This window comes from Panthera leo, chromosome E2, assembly GCF_018350215.1.
Source record: "Panthera leo isolate Ple1 chromosome E2, P.leo_Ple1_pat1.1, whole genome shotgun sequence".
Classification (NCBI taxonomy): domain Eukaryota; kingdom Metazoa; phylum Chordata; class Mammalia; order Carnivora; family Felidae; genus Panthera; species Panthera leo.
The window spans coordinates 17,322,434-17,340,008 of record NC_056693.1 but is presented as its reverse complement, the minus strand read 5'-3'; the positions used below and the strand labels follow the sequence as shown (position 1 = coordinate 17,340,008).

The 17,575-nt window shown below is 37.7% G+C and overlaps 1 protein-coding gene across 3 annotated transcripts in view; it reads left to right on the top strand.

Annotated features, from left to right (window-relative positions):
* The first annotated feature begins 923 nt into the window (after positions 1-923).
* Positions 924-17,575, top strand: part of ZNF461 (zinc finger protein 461) — a 32,598-nt gene continuing 15,946 nt past the window's right edge. Inside the window, exons 1-3 of one of the 3 annotated variants that reach the window (XM_042920115.1) lie at positions 924-1,012; positions 3,182-3,273; positions 16,753-16,879. In XM_042920115.1, coding sequence (XP_042776049.1) covers positions 3,265-3,273; positions 16,753-16,879 — 136 coding nt within the window. In that variant the 5' untranslated portion in view covers positions 924-1,012; positions 3,182-3,264. Of the gene's footprint in view, positions 1,013-3,181; positions 3,274-10,600; positions 10,634-16,752; positions 16,880-17,575 lie in introns of those variants that run through there. The other 2 variants (XM_042920116.1, XM_042920117.1) reach the window with 2 other exon arrangements.

The following is a 17,575-nucleotide window of genomic DNA, read 5'->3' as shown; positions in this document are numbered from 1 at the left end:
TCTCAGTCAATTCTGGTATCTCACACACACTTAGACGTCACACGTCGCTTCATGCCTCTCCCACGCATATATGCAAGGCTCAGTACGCGCTCGCCCCGCCCCTCTGGGTCCCCCGGGTCTCGGGCAGGTCCAGCTTCCTTCCTTCTCGCGACACTCACTACAGCCAACCGCTCCTGCTAGTATGGTAGACTCAACACAAACAGCCTCCCACAGAATGTTACAAGGTCACTGCTCGGATAGCCTCGTCGCCCGCAAGCGGGCGTAATCAATCACACTGTCTCAAATGGCCCCTCACGCATAAGCCACGTCATATTACACCACCTCATAATCACTGAACGTGGCTGTGTTCACCGCGTGAACTCACACGGGTCTACAGCACGACCGCTATTTCAAACGGCCTCAAAAACGTTTCACAAACGAGTTTCCTCGCGTATATGACAACTCAGTCGGTGTAACGTACAGCCTCTTCCTCTTGTGCCGACTCACCCTCGGGCACTCGCACCTTCCGACTCAGACAACGTATCTCGCACCGCCACCTTACAGATGAAAGCCGGATCCTTCCGCACCGCTACCTTACAGATGAAAGCCGGATCCCTCCGCACCAGACAACAACAATCCTCTCAAACCACAGCACGTGGGCGTCCACGTTGAGGGAGTAGGGACAGCCACGGTGCCAGGCCTGAAATCCGCCCTCAGAGGAATCCGAGGTCCAGAATTCAGACCCCAAATTCGGGTCTGAGCCTTGGAAACGGGGAGGTTGTGACAGCACTCGAGGCCCGAACGAAGCTGCGCAGGTGCATCCCGAAGCCTGGAAGATTTACCTGGTTCAGTTCCGGGGGTTTTTCCCTTTCGGACTACGTTTCCCAGAAGACACTGTGGTCCAACGCTACTTCCGGTGGGAAAGTCGGCCGCCGAGGTCGGTGAGGCGGTGGTGTGTGCCGGGCGAGGCGTCCGGCCTCGCCTGGAATGCGAATCAGAATTTGGACTAGAACCTTTCCTGAGGATGCTGAAGGTAAGGAATCCTGGAGCTCGAGGGCTTGGTAAGAGGAGTGTCTGGAGTGTTAGGCCTCTTAAGTGTGGGAGCTGCCCTAGGGTGGATAGGTTGGGTTGTTGTGAGTGTATGAAGGAAACTGTAGAGTTTAAGTGTATAAGTAAATTTGGCTGTTTGTTGTGACAGCGACTGGATTCGGGATCGTGCTTTTGTGACAGTGTAATTGTCTGCACGACCATTTGTGTGAATGGGGTTTGTATGTGATTGTGACTGTGATTGCGGGTGGTTATTTGTGTAAGCCCCATATACTTGCATAAAAGAGAAAAGCACAGTTCCACAAATCAGTACACCCAGGCTCACCTAATCAGTCAGTTAGGGAGACATTCCAGTAGTCACTTGTAGATTCATACAACACAAGGCAAAATCACATTATCCAACCCACGTTTATCATCACACATCCTTGGACAAAGCCACAAGTATGGTGAAACAAAACAAAATAACCCCTCCCCAACCACAAACCGCCCTCATACCCACTTAGCCCTTATCCCCAACAATTATCTGAAGAACTCATACACATCACCAAGTATCATAGAAATATAGTTACCATGGCCACAGACAATGTCTACTCCACATCACCTCAAGGTCACACAATTTTTAAGCTTCAAGAAAGGCTTGGTTGGGGGCTCAGGCAGCAGAGCATGCAACTCTTGATCTCTGGGTTGTCAGTTCCAGCCCCACGTTGGGTGTGGAGATTATTTGGGAAAGGCCTGGTGTCTCCTAGTTCTTCTCCACTCTCTACCTCACTACTTCTGCCATTCACCTTAAAAACACCTAGAGTAGGAGGAAAGAATGGCACTATTGCACATCCAAAATCAGTGTCTAAGATTATTATGTACTGTTTCTTATCTGAAATGTTCATATTAACTTAAAAAATTTTTTATTATTTTACTTCATTTAAACTAAAGTCTGTAATTCTTCAACCACTCTGAACACCTTATTACAAATGCTTTCACCTTCCTTACATGCATACATATATGCATATATATATTTGTGCATATATGTATGTGTTTTCCCGCCAAAGATTAGACTACAATACACATTGTTTTGTAATTCTTTATTATAAGATATTTAGGTTTTTTTGTCTGTACTCAGGAATAAATTTCAGAAGATTTTCCAGGATGCTTCCAGGTGTGATTTTTTTTTTAAGAGGTTTATTTATTTTTTTTTAAGTTTATTTTGAGAGAGTGGGGGGGGGGGGGAGGCGGGGGAGAGAAAGAATCTCAAGCAGGCTCCTCACAGGCAGCAGGGAACCCAGTGCAGGGCTGGAGCTCATGAACCCAAGATATCATGACCTGAGCTGAAACCAAGAGTGGGACGCTTAACTGACTAAGCCACTCAGGTGCCCCCAGGTGTGATTTTTTAATTTCACCAGTACTTCAAACTGAAGTCTCAAGTATTTATTTTGTTCTGGAAATTTTTGTTCTATTTATTTTTTCTTTTCCATCTGTGTACCATCAGTCTCTATTTTTGAAATTCTTGTGAGACATTTGTTGGAACATTAAAAAAATTTTTTTTAATATTTATTTTTGAGAGAGAGAGCGTGAGTGGAGGAAGGGCAAAGAGAGAGGGAGACCCAGAATCTGAAGCAGGCTCCAGGCTCTGAGCTGTCAGCACATAGCCCGACGTGGGGCTCGAACTCACAAACTGTGAGATCATGACCTGAGCCAAAGTTGGGCGCTTAACTGACTGAGCCACCCAGGCACCCCTCGTTGGATCGTTTAGATCCAAGTGATCACTGGATCATTTTCTATCCCTGATCTTTTTGTAATGTCTATTTCCTTTATCTTTTCCCTTTTATTTCAGTGAAGATCTTGTCAGGATAAGTCTGAACATGTTGGTTGGGTCCATTTTATCATAGGGTTTGGACACTGGTCTGCCTCTCTAAATCTTTCTTGCTAAAAAACCTGGCTCCAGTCTTTCTTGAATCCATCCTGTTATACCTGGCTTCCCTCCTTGTTTTGAGTAAGGTTGGGATTTGTCCAATTTCTCTCTAACAGTTTATGTATGTGTGTATGGGGACTGGGCATAGTAGACATGTAGGGGGAAGAAAAATGTCATTCTACATTAGCACTTTGGGCGCTAAGAGGCAAGACCATCTGATGTCTTTTGTTTTAAACCCCTTTCATCCAGCAATACTTTCTTTGGACTGTGAGTTTCTTCTAAAGTGGAACTAAGAAGAGGACTAATAAATACATTGAATTCTAAAAAAAGCCATGGCCCATGTAAGTTGGTGGGTTTTTTTGTTCCTAATTGATACAGTCTTTTTTTTTTTTTATATAGTCATAGGAGTATTAGCATTCTTTATCCTGATATTGTTGGCCAATTGATTATCATACAATAACTGACTAGTGAGTAAGTGTTGGTTTCAAAAATTCAAAGTCTTCCTTTTTTGCTCCTCTTCTTTCTAACCAGTGTTCTTATACTCATTCAGTAAGTCATTTTTCATTTCCCATATGCTCAGCCTTCTGCCAAGGGAAGGAGAGAACAAAAATAGTATTCTTTTGAGGGAAATATGTTTCTCTTGTCAGAAATGTTTCTCTTGTTTGATGAGGTGATTTAATAATTATTTATTGAGTACCTGCTATGTGACAGGCACTCTTCTAGGTAACTATGAATAAATCAGTGGGGGTGGGGGGGCAGGGGAAAAAGACACCTACAAATTGTCCCTTATGAAACTTAACTTGTAGTGAGAGAGAGAAAAATAACTAATTTATATAACACCAGACTTAAGATTTAAGGCACACAGGCGCGCGCGCGCACACACACACACACACACACACACACACACACACAGTGTGTATATGTAAAGAGCAAAATAATTACAAATAAAACAAAGACCAAAAAACAAATATATGTCCTTTCAGTAAATATACATGATTTTTAACTCGCCTATTAAAAGAAAAAGGCCTTTAGATTGAGTCTCAAAAACTCAACTCTCTGCATTAGACACTTAAGTGATTCAGAAAATTTAATGAAAGGATGGATAAAGTATACCAGACAAATGGAAACCAAAAACAGACAAAAATTCAGGCTATATCCCACCATTAAACATGGCAAAGAAGGGCACTATGTAATTCTAAGGTATACATTTCAAAATGAAGACAAAATAGTTATAAATGCACATGTATCAAATAGTATACCATCAAATTTCCTTGAGCAAATAGGAAAGCAGATAGTAGAAGAAAGTGGTAGAGGATACTAATTAACCCTTTCAGTCAAAGTCAGGCCAAGTGAACACATTTTGTAAGGATGAAATACTCCATCAAACCTACCTTTTTGATATATATTCAATTCTGTCTCCTAGTAATGATGAATTCTTTTCAATTCTTTTCAAGTCTCCATAGACCATTCAGAAAAAATGATAAAATATTAGGCCACACTGAAGTCCAAATAAGTAGAAATGATAAACCATGTTCTCTGAACACAAATGCAGCTAAGATAACAACAAAATCAGAAAAATAAAGTTACTCTTAGCAACAATTTGTAAAATCCATCTCAATAACTCCTGGATCAAAGAAGAAATATAATCTAAAAGCAAAGGATTTCTAGTACTCAATGATAGTACTATATTTTGGAACCCTTCGGATTTAGTTTAAGTAAGACTCTAAGGGAAAAGTTACAGCTTTAAGTCCTTCTAACAAAAATAATGAAAATATTTAAGTTGAAAGGAAGTAGTAGGACATATGGAGGGGATTTATAAAAATAAAAATTATATGTGTTAGAAAACAGGAAAAACATCATTAATAAGATAATATGACAAATCTCAAATTAGGAAAGAAAAAGAAAGCACAATATAAAAATTTTAAAGGGAAAATCCACAGAAGTGAAGGGTCTTGAAAAAATACTTTATTGGATTATTTGCAAATGCATCCATGTATATACTATTTTCAGCTACTCTCACTTCTTGAGATCTGAATTTCTGTTTGATAGAATTTCTTTTTGTTTTTAATTTTAAATTTTATTATTATTTTTTTAACATACATTCATTTTTTGAGAGACAGAGACAGTGCAAGCCAAAGAGGGACAGAGAGAGGGAGACAAAGAAATCGAAACAGTGAGAGAGCTGTCAGCACAGAACCTGATGTGGGGCTCAAACCCACAAGCTGTAAGATCATGACCTGAGCCAAAGTCGGGTGCTTAACCGACTAAGCCACCCAGGTGCTCCTATATCATTTCTTTTTAGCTGGAAGATCTTCCTTCAGCATTTCCTATAGTTTGTGTTTTCTGATGATAAATACTCTCAACGTCCTTTATATGAAAATGTCTTTATTCTACGTTAATTTATAAAATAAGTCAAGAAATCCATCCTCTTCTGTTTCCTGAAGAATTTTTTGAATTGTGTTATTTCTTCCTTAATTGTCTGATAGACTTCAACAACAAATGCACCTGTGGTAGGCAGAATAATGACTCCCAGTATTATCTACATGCTAATCCTGGAACCTGTGAATATGGTACCTTATCTGGCAAAAGGGAATTTGCAGATGTGATTAAATTAATGATTTTGAGATGGGGACATTATTTTGGATTATCTGAAGAATCAGGGTCAGAGGGAGATGTGAGAATGGAATATGCATACTCCTGGCTTTGAAGATGGAGGAAGGGGTCCATGACCTACCTAAGTGGCCTCCAGAAACTTGGCAAGGCAAGGAAAAGGCAAGGAAATAGACTCTTTCCTAGAGTCATCAGAAAGGTACACAGCCCTGCTGGCACCTTGAGTTAGTCTACGGAAACCCTTGCTGGACCTTTAACATACAGACTGTAAGATGATAAGTGTGTTGTTTTAAGCTACTGTATTTGTCGTAGCAGCAGTAGAAAGCAAACACAATGGAGTTTTCTTCATGGAGAGACTTTAATTTCTTTAATTGACAGGGCTTTTGGGGATTTTATTTCTTCTTGAATCAAGTTAGTAATTTATCTTGTAAGGAATTAGTTTATTTCCATTTTGATGTCAAATTTATTAGCATAAAGCTGTTTATAATATTCTCTTATTATCCTTTTAATGCCTGTCAGATATTGATAATTCATGTTTATTTTTCTTGATCAATATACAAGGAATTTATCAATTTTATTGATCTTTTCAAAGAACTAGCTTTTAGTTTTACTGATTTTTCTCTCCAGTTTACCATTGGTTAGATTGCTATTTCATTGATTACTGATCTCTTATTCTTTCCTTCTTTCTGCATACTTTGTGCTTAATTTTCTCTTCTTTTCTGAGTTCATAATTCTGTTTTTTCTTTTAGCGATGGGCCACTTAGAAGAGTCTTCTTTAACTTCCAAATTTTGGGGGACTTTTTAGATCTTTCTGAATTCTGAATTCAGGTCTTTCTGAATTTCTTTTTTAATTCATTTAATTCATGATTTACTTCTGTTGTGGTCAGAGAACATACTCTGGAACGTTGATCTTTTTAAATTTATTGAAACTTGTTTTATGGTCCAAAATGTGTACTGTCTTGGTCAATGCTCAATGTGCATTTGAGAAAAAAAAGGGGTGTTATACTATTGTTAGCGTGTTTATCAATGAAATCAAGTGGTTTGTAGTGGTGATCAAGTGTTCTATGTTTCTAATCTTTTGGTCCCTTGGTCTATCAATTACTGAGAGAGGACTGCTAAAATCTACAAATAAAGCTGCAGATTTATCTGTTACAGTTCTGTCAGTTTTGCTTTGTGTTTTGAAATTCTGTTAGGTGCGTGCATATTTAGGATTGCCATGTCCTCTTTTTTTTGTTTGTATTTTATTTATTAAAAAAATTTTTTTAATGTTTATTTTATTTTTGAGAGAGAGAGAGAGAGACAGAGTGTGACTGGGGGAAGGGCAGAGAGAGGAGACACAGAGTCTGAAGCAGGCTTCAGGCTCTGAGGTGTCAGCACAAAGCCTAATGCAGGGCTCAATCTCACGAACTGTGAGATCATGACCTGAGCCAAAGTCAGCACTTAACCGACTGAGCCACCGAGGTGCCCCTGTTTATTTATTTATTTTTAAGTGATCTCTACACCCAACATGGGGCTCAAACTCACAACCCTGAGATATGAGTTGCATGTTCTTCCAGCTGAACCAGCCAAGTGCCCCAAGATTTCTAAGTCCTCTTGATGAGCTGACCCCTTTATTATGAAATGTTCCTTTTGGTAATACTCTTTTTCTTGCGTTCTGTTCTCTTTATTAATATAACTGCTTCAGGTTTCTTTTATTGTTACATCGTGGCATATCTTTTCCCTATCCTTTTCATTTTAACTGATTTTAAGTGTATCTCATATAACAGCACATAGTGCAGTTCTACTTTTTTATTTAGTCTGATAATCTCTACCTTCAAGTATCTAGACTAGGGGTTGGCAATCTGTGGCATGCTGGCCTAGTCCAGCCTACAGCCTCAATCTATGCAGGATTCTGCATTTCTGAAGGGTTATAAATAAATAAAGAAGAATATGTGGTGGGGACTATATGTGACTCATAGAGCCTAAAATATTTACTAAGTGAGCCTTTTCAGAAAAAGTTTGCTGACCTCTCCATGGACTGTTTAAATTCAATGTAATTATTAAGTTTTAATTTATTTTCTTGTCATCTGTTCTTCCTCCCCCCCCCCCCCCCCCCCCCATTTTCCTGCCTTCTTTTGGACACATGTTATATTTTTTAGTATTTCATGTATCTCCACTATTTTTTTAGTATTTTATTTATCTCCATTATAGGATTATTAGCTATACTATTTTTACTCTTTTATTGTTTTAGGGACTGTTCTAAGGTTTCTAATATGCTTTTATTTTAATTTTTTAAGTTTACTTATTTATTTTGAGAGAGAGAGAGAAAGCAAGCACAAGTGGGGAAGGGGCAGAGAGAGAATCCCAACTAGACTCTGTGCTGTCAGCATAGAGCCAACTGCAGGGCTCGATCTCATGAACTATGAAATCTGACCTAAGTGGAAATCAAGAGTCAGATGCTTAACCAACTGAGCCACCCAGGCAGCTTCCAATATGCCCTTAAAAATAGATAATTATAGTCTTCTAGTATTTAAAAAGAAAAAAAAATTTTTTTTTACATTTGTTTTTGAGAGAGAGAGACGGGGCGCGAGTAGGGGAGGGGCAGAGAGAGAGAGACAGAATCTGAAGCAGGCTCCAGGCTCTGAGCTGTCAGCATAAAGCCCGACGTGGGGCTGGAACTCACGAACCATGAAATCATGACCTGAGCTGAAGTCGGACGCCTAATCAACTGAGCCACCCAGGTGCCCCACAGTCTTCTAATTATTTTATACAACTTCACAAATAATGCAGAAATCTTATAGCTAGATACTTCCATTTTCCCCTCACACTTTTTTTCTGTTGTCATATATTTTATTTCTAAATACATAAAACCACAGTGCTTTTCTTTCTTCAATTATCTTTTGAAGAAATTCTGAAATTAAAATGATATCTTTTCTATTTACCCCCCGATTTACCATTTCTGGTACTCTTCATTCCTCTGTGTATAGAAGGTTTTACCTAATGTCAATTTTTTGTCCCCCTGAAGAACTTGCTTTAACATTTTTAATAACACAGGTCTTCTGTGCTACAAACCTCTCAGCTTTCATTTCTCTCAAAAAACAAACCAGAATACACACACAAAACCCCAAGCTTTATTTCCCCATCAATTCTGAAAGATTTCAGTTGGATATAGAATTAGGGGTTGACAGCTTTCTTTCAGCATTTTAACGATACTGTCTTGCCTCCATTGTTACTAGATTTTTTTTTTTCATTTTCCTTGGTGTTCAGTGGGCTGTTTATAATGATCACAGGTATAGTATTCTTTGTGTGTTTTTTTTCAAACTTTTATTTAAGTAATCTCTACACCCAATGTGGAGCTCTAACTCGTGACCCTGAGATCGTGCTCTCTCAACTGAGCCAGCTAGGTGCCCCTAGTATTCTTTGTTTTTATGTTACTTGGGGTTCATTTAGCTTCTTGAATCTATGAGTTGCTTTTTTAAAAATGAAATTTGGGAGTGCCTGGGTGGCTCAGTTGGTTAGCTCAGGTCATGATCTCATGGTTTGTGAGTTCAAGCCCCACGTTAGGGTCTGTGCTGACGCTCAGAGCCTGGAGCCTACTTCAGATTCTGTGTCTCCCTCTCTCTCTCGCTCTCTGCCCCTCCCCCACTTGTCCTCTCTCTCAAAAATAAATAAATACATATTTAAAAAATGAAATTTGAAAATATTTTCCCAAATGTTTCTAAAGATTTTTTTAGCCTTGTTTTGCTCTTCTGAGTCTCCAATTACACATATGTTGGATTGACAAGTGTCTCATGGAACATTATGGCTCTTTTCGCTTTTTAAATTTTTTTTCAGTCTTCTCTCTGGACTTTCAGTGAGTGATTCCTATGGACTTGTCTTGAAATTTACTGATCTTTTCTTCTATTGTGCTTAATCTGCTATAGATCCATCCAGTGAATTTTTATTTCTCAATTTCAGGATTTGCCTTTGGTTCTTTTTAAAAGTACCTAAAGTTCTCAAATCTTTGCTAACTAATTTCAACATCTGAATCATTTATTTGTGTTTCTATTAGGTGATTTTCTTTTGAGTATGGGTCACATTTTCTTCTTTTTTGTATTTCTAGTAAATATTTTACTAGTAATCTAATGATTAAAAAAATTCTTTTTAATGTTTATTTTGAAGGAGAGAGAGAGAGACACACACAGAGTGGGGGAGGGGCAGAGAGAGAGGAAGACACAGAATCTGAAGCAGGCTCAAGGTTCTGAGCTGTCAACACAGAGCCTGATGCAGGGCTGGAACCCATGGACCACGAAATCATGACCTGAGCCGAAGTTGGGCACTCAACTGACTGAGCCACCCATGCGCCCCACACCCCTAATGATTTTTGATTGTGTACTCGACATTGTATATTATATATTGTTGGCTGTGATTCTGAATCTTGTTAATCCCTTATTAGAGAAGAAATAAGTTCTACTAGATAATTTATATAATTATACATAATGTAAAGCATGATACTTAAAACACCATGGTACTGATTTATAAATAGATCAAAAGAATGGAATAGAAAAATCTAGAAATGTACCTGCAAATGGTAATTTAATATGGATAAAAGTGACATCTCAAAACAGTAGGCTAATGATGGACTTTTTTATTAAGATATAATTGGCCGGTCATGTTAGTTTTGGGTGCACAATATAGTTCAGTATATGTATATGTTATGTATATGTTACAAAGTGATCACCATAGTGAGTCTAGTTAATATTCATTACCACACATACTTACAGGTTTTTTTCTTGTGATGAGAACTTTTCAGATCTAGTCATTTAGCAACTTTCAAATATACAATAGAGTATTTATAACCATAGTCACCATGTTGTACATTTTATCTCCCAAGGGTTTATTAATTTTATCACTGGAAGTTTATAACCTTTTGACCACCTTCTTCCATTTTGCCCACCCATCTCCCTGTGCCTCTGACAGCCACCAGTCTGTTCTCTGTACCTATGAGTTTGATTTTTGTTTTCTGTTTTTAGATTTCACACATAAATGAGATCATGTGGTATTTGTCTTTCTCTGTCTGACTTACTTCACCTAGTATAATGCCATCAAGGTCCATCCAAGTTGTTGGAAATGGTAAGATTTCCTTGTTTTGTTTAATGGCTGAATAATAGTTGTGTGTGAGTGTGTCTGTATCACATTTTCCGTATCCATTCATCCTTTGGTGGACATTTAGGTTGTTTTATTGTGTTGCCTATTATAAATAATGCTGCAGTGAACATGGAAGTCCCAGTATTTTTTCAAGTAGATATTTTCATTTCCTTTAGATAATTACCCAGAAGTGGAATTGCTGGGTCATATGGTAGTTCTATTTTCAATTTTTTTGAGGAATCTTCATATTGTTTTCCATAGTAGGTTCATCAGTTTACATTTCTCACCAACAGTGCACAAGGGTTCCCTTTTCTCCACATCCTTGCCAATGCTTGTTATGTATTGTCTTTTTGATAATAGCCATTCTAATAGGTAAAAGGAGATATCTCATTGTGGTTTTGATTTGCATTTCCCTGATGATCAGTGATTTTAAACACCTTTTCATGTAACTGTTGGCTGTTTTTATGTCTTCCTTGGAAAAATGTCTTTTCAGATTCTCTTCCCATTTGTATTTTTTAATTTTTTTTAAAAATATAATTTATTCTTGGGGCGCCTGAGTGGCTCAGTCAGTTGGGCATCTGACTTCAGCTCAGGTCATGATCTGGTTCATGAGTTTGAGCCCCCCATCGGGCTCTGTGCTGACAGCTCGGAGCCTGGAGCCTGCTTCAGATTCTGTGTCTCCCTTTCTCTCCGTTCCTCCCCTGCTCATGCTCTGTCTCTATCTGTCTCTCAAAAATAAATGTTTAAAAAAAATTAAAAATAAATATAATTTATTGTCAAATTGGCTAACATACAGTATGTACAGTGTGCTCTTGTTTTTGGGGGAAGATTCCCGTGATTCATCACTTACGTAACAACACCCAGTGCTCATCCCAACAAGTGCCCTCCTCAATGCCCATCACCCATTTTCCCCTCTCCCCCGTCCCCCATCAGCCCTCTGTTTTTTGTATTTAAGAGTCTCTTATGGTTTGCCTACTTCCCTCTCTTTTTGTAACTATTTTTTCCCCTTTCCTTCCCCCATGGTCTTCTGTTAAGTTTCTCAAGTTCCACATATGAGTGAAAACATATATCTTTCTTTCTCTGACTGACTTATTTTACTTAGTATAATACCCTCCAGTTCCATCCACATTGCCCCAAATAGCATGATTTCATTCTTTCTCATTGCCAAGTGGTATTCCATTCTATATATAACCCACATCTTCTTTATCCGTTCATCAGTGGATGGACATTTAGGCTCTTTCCATAATTTGGCTATTGTTGAAAGTGCTGTTATAAACATTGGGGTACATGTGCCCTGTGAGTCAGCATTCCTGTATCCTTTGGATAAATTCCTAGTAGTGCTATTGCTGGGTCATAGGGTAGTTCTATTTTTAATTTTTTGAGGAACCTCCACACTGTTTTCCAGAGCGGCTGCACCAGTTTACGTTCCCACCAATAGTGCAAGAGGGTTCCCGTTTCATAATATCCTTGCCAGTATCTATTGTTTCCTGAGTTGTTAATTTTAGACACTCTGACGGGTATCAGGTGGTATCTCAGTGTGGTTTTGATTTGTATTTCCCTGATGATGAGGGACTGAGCATCTTTTCATGTATCTGTCGGTCATCTGGATGTCTTCTTTGGAAAAGTGTCTATTCTTCTGCCCATTTCTTCACTGGATTATTTGTTTTTTTGGGAGTTGAATTTGGTAAGTTATTTGTAGCTTTGGGATACTAACCCTTTATCTGATAAGTCATTTGCAAATATCTTTTCCCATTCCATCAATTTCCTTTTAGTTTTGTTGATTCCTCTTCCCATTTTTAAATCAGATTATTTATTATTTATTTTCTTCTGCTATTGAGTTGTAGGAGTCCTTTATATATTTTGAATATTAAATCCTTATCAGATACATGATTTACAAAAATTTTCTCCCTGTAAGTTGCCTTTTCCTTTTTTTGATGGTTTCCTTTGTTATAAAGAAGGTTTTTAGTTTGATATAGACCCATTTGTTTATGTTTGCTTTTGTTACCTTTGCTCTTCTGGCTCTTCTTCTGCTCTTGCTCTTCTTTGCCCTTCAAATCCAAAAAAATCATCACCAAGACCAGTGTCAAGTACCTTTACCTGTATGATTGCCTCTAGAAGTTTTATAGTTTCAGGTTCTACATTCAAGTCTTTAATCCATTTTGAGTTGATTTTTGTGTATGGTATAAGAGTGCTACAGTTTCATTGTTATGCATATGGCTGTCCAGTTTTCCCATCACCATTTATTGAAGAGACTGTCCTTTTCTCACTGTATATTCTTGGCTCCTTTGTCATAAATTTATTGACTGTATGTGGTATTTGGGTTCCCTGTTCTGTTTCATTGATCTATGTGTCTGTTTTTATGCCAATACCATACTATTTTGATTACAATAGCTTTGTAATGTGGTTGAAATTAGGACATGTGATGTCTCCAGCTTTGTTCTTTTTCTCAAGATTGTTTTGGTTATTTGAGGTCTTTGGTGGTTCCGTGCAAATTTTAGGATTGTTTGTTGTATTTCTGTGAAAAATGCCACTGGGATTTGAAGGATTACATTGAATCTGTAGATTCCTTTGAGTAGTGTGGACATTTTAACAATGTTAATTCTTCCATTTCCTTATGCATAGAATATCTTTTCAGATGTGTCTTCTTCACTTTTCTTTCATCAGCATCTTACAGTTTTCACGGTACAGTTCTTTTACCTCCTTGGTTAAAGATAGACTTGACGAATGGTATTGGATAGCTAGGTAGCCATGTTGGAAAATAATAAGCCCAGTCTTTATCTCATGTACCATATCGGATAAGCTCCAATTAAATTGAGTCATTTAAGTTTTTAAAATGCAGTTATAACATTACCAGATTAAAACATGGGAGAATTCCTTCATAACTTTGATGTGAGGAAGAACTGCCTAACTAGGACTCAAAGTTGTAGAAACTAAAAGAGAAAGTATTAACAAATTTGACTACATAAAAATAAAAAAACTTCTGTATGGCAAGAAACACTGGTAAGCAAAGTCAGAAGAGAAATTACAAAATTGGGAAAGTATTTACAATTCATGTCAGATGCTAAACTTATCTAATTTATAAACACTAAGAAATGTATTATTTTTTAATTTTTTTAACATTTATTTTTGAGAGAGAGTGCACACGAGTGAGGGAGGGGCAGAGAGAGAGACACACACACAGAATATAAAGCAGGGTCCAGGCTCTGAGCTGTCAGCATGGAGCCTGACGGGGAGCTCGAACTCACAAACCATGAGATCATGACCTGAGCTGAAGTCGGACGCTTAACCAACTGAGCCACCCAGACACCCCTATAAAGACTAAGAAATTAAAAAAAGAGACCAACAGCTCAGTAGGATAGAGTCAAAGTATATGAACAGAATTTTCACAGGAAAAGAAACATAAAAAGCCCTTAAAAAAATACTCAATAATTCAAGAAATACCAATTAAAATTCTACTGACATACAATTTCTTTACCTTATTAAATGGATAAAAACAAAATATTTTGACAAAACACTTTGCTGGCTTTGCTGTGAGGAAACAGGTACTCTCATATATTGCTGGTATCTGAGAAAATCGTCCAGCCACTGTGGAGGGCAAATTTGATAGCATCTACCAAAATTACAAGTGCATTTTCCATTTTGACCTAGCAATCTGATTTCTGAGATTTTCTGTTACAGATATATCTGTGTATATACAAAATGACACATTTATAGAAGTATTCATTGCACTGTTGCTTCTTATAGCAAAAGATTAGAAACAACCAATTGTCCATTTATAGATGCCTGGTTAAATAAACTATGATAAATACAAAAAATGGATGATATGTACCTATAGGAAAATAAGGAAACCATTAACCTTAGAATTCAAAAATCAAATACAGAACAATGCATACATTATAGTACGTTACCTTTTGTGTAAAAGTGTGAAAAATAATACATGCGTATGTATTTATAATTGCTTAAAAACTTTGCAAAGACATACAAAAAAAAACTTATAAAATTGCTCATCTATAGCGGTTAGGAGGTGGGAGACAATGGAAAGGAAAGGGTTGGGAATAATACCTCTGAATGTTTATCTTTTTTGTTGTTGTTGTTCTGAACCATTTAAGAAAGGAAAATAAAATATAAAAATGAAAACCTGTCATTAAGGTTGGTTATTTTCTCTAGTCATGTTTGGCTACATAGATACAGTGACAGAGTAAGAAGAGAGTTAGATTTATCTGGGATTCAGGCTTTGCTAAGCAACTATGAAAAGGAAGTTCATCTTAGCAGTCATTATGAAGTTAGATGATTAGTTGAACATAGAATTTGAGTTGGGTAAGAAGAGAAGAGGTATGAGTGGGGAGTGACAATGTAAAGGTGACCAGAGATTGCACTCTAACAGCACAGAACCTGCTTGGAATTTCCTCTCCCTCTCTCTCTGCCCGTCCCCTGTTCATGCACGCATGTTGTCTCTCTCTTTCTCTCAAAAGAAATTAAATAATTAAAAAAAAAAAAAAGGTGGGGCGCCTAGCTAGGTGGCTCAGTCAATTAAGCGTCCGACTTTGGCACAGGTCATGATCCCGTCATTGGTGAGTTTGAGCCCCACATTGGACTTTCTGCTGTCAGTGCAGAGCCTGCTTTGGATCCTCTGTCTCCCTCTCTCTCTCTGCCCCTCCCCTGCTTTCTCTCCCTAAAATAAAATAAAACATTAAAAAATAATAATAAAGGTGACCAGAGAGAAGGACACTTGATATTTTGGAGATGTTGCAGTTACTAGGGTAGTGACCTGAAGAGTAAACTAGAGTGGAAGGCAAGATCATTGGAGAGGAGGTGAGAGAATTGGGAGGCCAGGTTAATAGTTGGAATACTTATATAGATATTTGAAATTACTGAGAATTAATATAGGAGTAGTATTGGAGATAGTGGCACTGAGCCAGGAGCTAAAATTCCTAGGGGGGAAAAAGCCGGATGTCAGCTAATCACTATAATAAGTAGAAATAATGCATGTATAGTCTGATAAAATGACGACATTAGATTTTAGAGAAGGAGGGACAGTTGTTGGCACCAGCACTGAGGAGCAGAGAGGACAATGTGAGATTGAGAGCAGAGTGAGACTGTAGGAGAAAAACCAGCCACCCAGCTAAGATGTCCTCACCGGAAGTGCTGTTGTCAGGGAAAAATGGTTAATTGAATCACACATGAGAAATCTTCGAATTTTTCCACAATTTTTACTTTTTCAAATCTACATTATAGGAATTGGTGTAGGTTCTCACTGGATAGGGAGACATTTTTATATTCTAGCTTCAGAAGTCATTTCTGCTATACTTTAAGTTGAGTAAGTTAACTTGTTTTCTCAGGATCCGGTTCAAGGGCAGAGAACATAGTTCCTATACAAATGGTGTGGGGGCATGTCCAGATTACACTGAAGAAGAGCATATGGGATGGGAAATGTTGTTCTATCTATCCTTGGAAAGTACAAGCTATACTAGATACTTACTAAAGAATTTGCCTGAAAAGTAAAAAATGCTTATGACATGATATCATAATAATGAAGAAAAATCTTCAAGTCCTTTTTCTCAAGATGGAGGTGTTCATGACACATCTGGAAAGATTAAAAAATTTCCAGCTATTTAACTTAGTTGGGAACCTCTACTTATTTTTTAAATTTCTAGATGACTAACAGTTTTCCACCCTGTGTAAGGGATGTGTCTGCAGAAATTGAATTTTTAAGAACCTGTAGGCACCCCACGTTAGTCCCACTAAACCCTTTTTTAGTTTATTTTTGAGAGAGAGAGCATGAGCAGGGGAGGGACAGAGAGGTGCGGGGCAGAGGATCCAAAGTGGTTCTGTGCTGACAGCAGAGAGCCCAATGAGGGGGCTTGAACACATGAACTGTGAGATCATGATGACCTGAGCTGAAGTTAGACGCTTGACCGACTAGAGCCCCCAGGTTCCCTGAATCCCTTTTTGACACATGTCACAAGCTTCCAACCTTTGCCTATATACTCACTATCCACTATATACACTACTCCTGTCTTGCATGTTTTCTTTTAGCACCTCTCCTTCCTTTTGAAAAATATTTCTTATAATTTCAAAAATAGTACTGTGATTTGTCATTTTAGGGGTTGGTGATGTTCAAAGATGTGGCTATAGATGTCTCTCAGGAGGAATGGGAATGCCTGAACCCTACGCAGAGGAGTTTGTACAAAGATGTGATGTTGGAGAACTATAGCAACTTGGTTTCACTGGGTAAAATTATCTGCCTCTTATAATTTAGAATGTGTTTCTTGGTTTCTTGTTTTCTGCTTTCTTTCCCATGCATTTTAGGGCTACTTTTCAAATAACTAGGTGACTTTTCTCTTTGCAGAGAAATGAGCACACCTAGATAGAGGTGCACATTCATTTTCCCTTTTCCCCATCCTTACACCTTCTTCTGGTACTTACAATTGACATTCTTCCTTGATAATTAAAGAACAGAATTGGAATTCTGTACCAGGAAAGCTTATGCTTAATTATTTAATATTAACTTAATATTAATTAATTATTAATTAGTTCAGTGGTCAAAGAAACCACTTCATCTTTTGTTTTCATTTGCACTGTACTAAACCTGCAGGTGCCCTAGCATAGGTTAAAACTAAATAGCTTTCCCAATTAATGTAGCAATGGGCTGCATCAAGAAGTATCACTTACTATTTAGTGCTCAAATGAACACTTCCATTTCCTACAACTAATGTGCTCTCTTTTAAACAATTTGCATTTGGGAGTTATAGTCTAAGAACTTTTCACATATCATTGAAAAATATCTGAAATAAGGATACTCAGGAAGCTGTTTTTTTTTTTTTTTTCCTCATAGCAAAGTAGGGACAGAAATCTTATCTAATTTAAGTAGCATTTTATCACCTATTTATTTGTGTTTTTTTTAATCTTGAGTGTACCTAAATATGA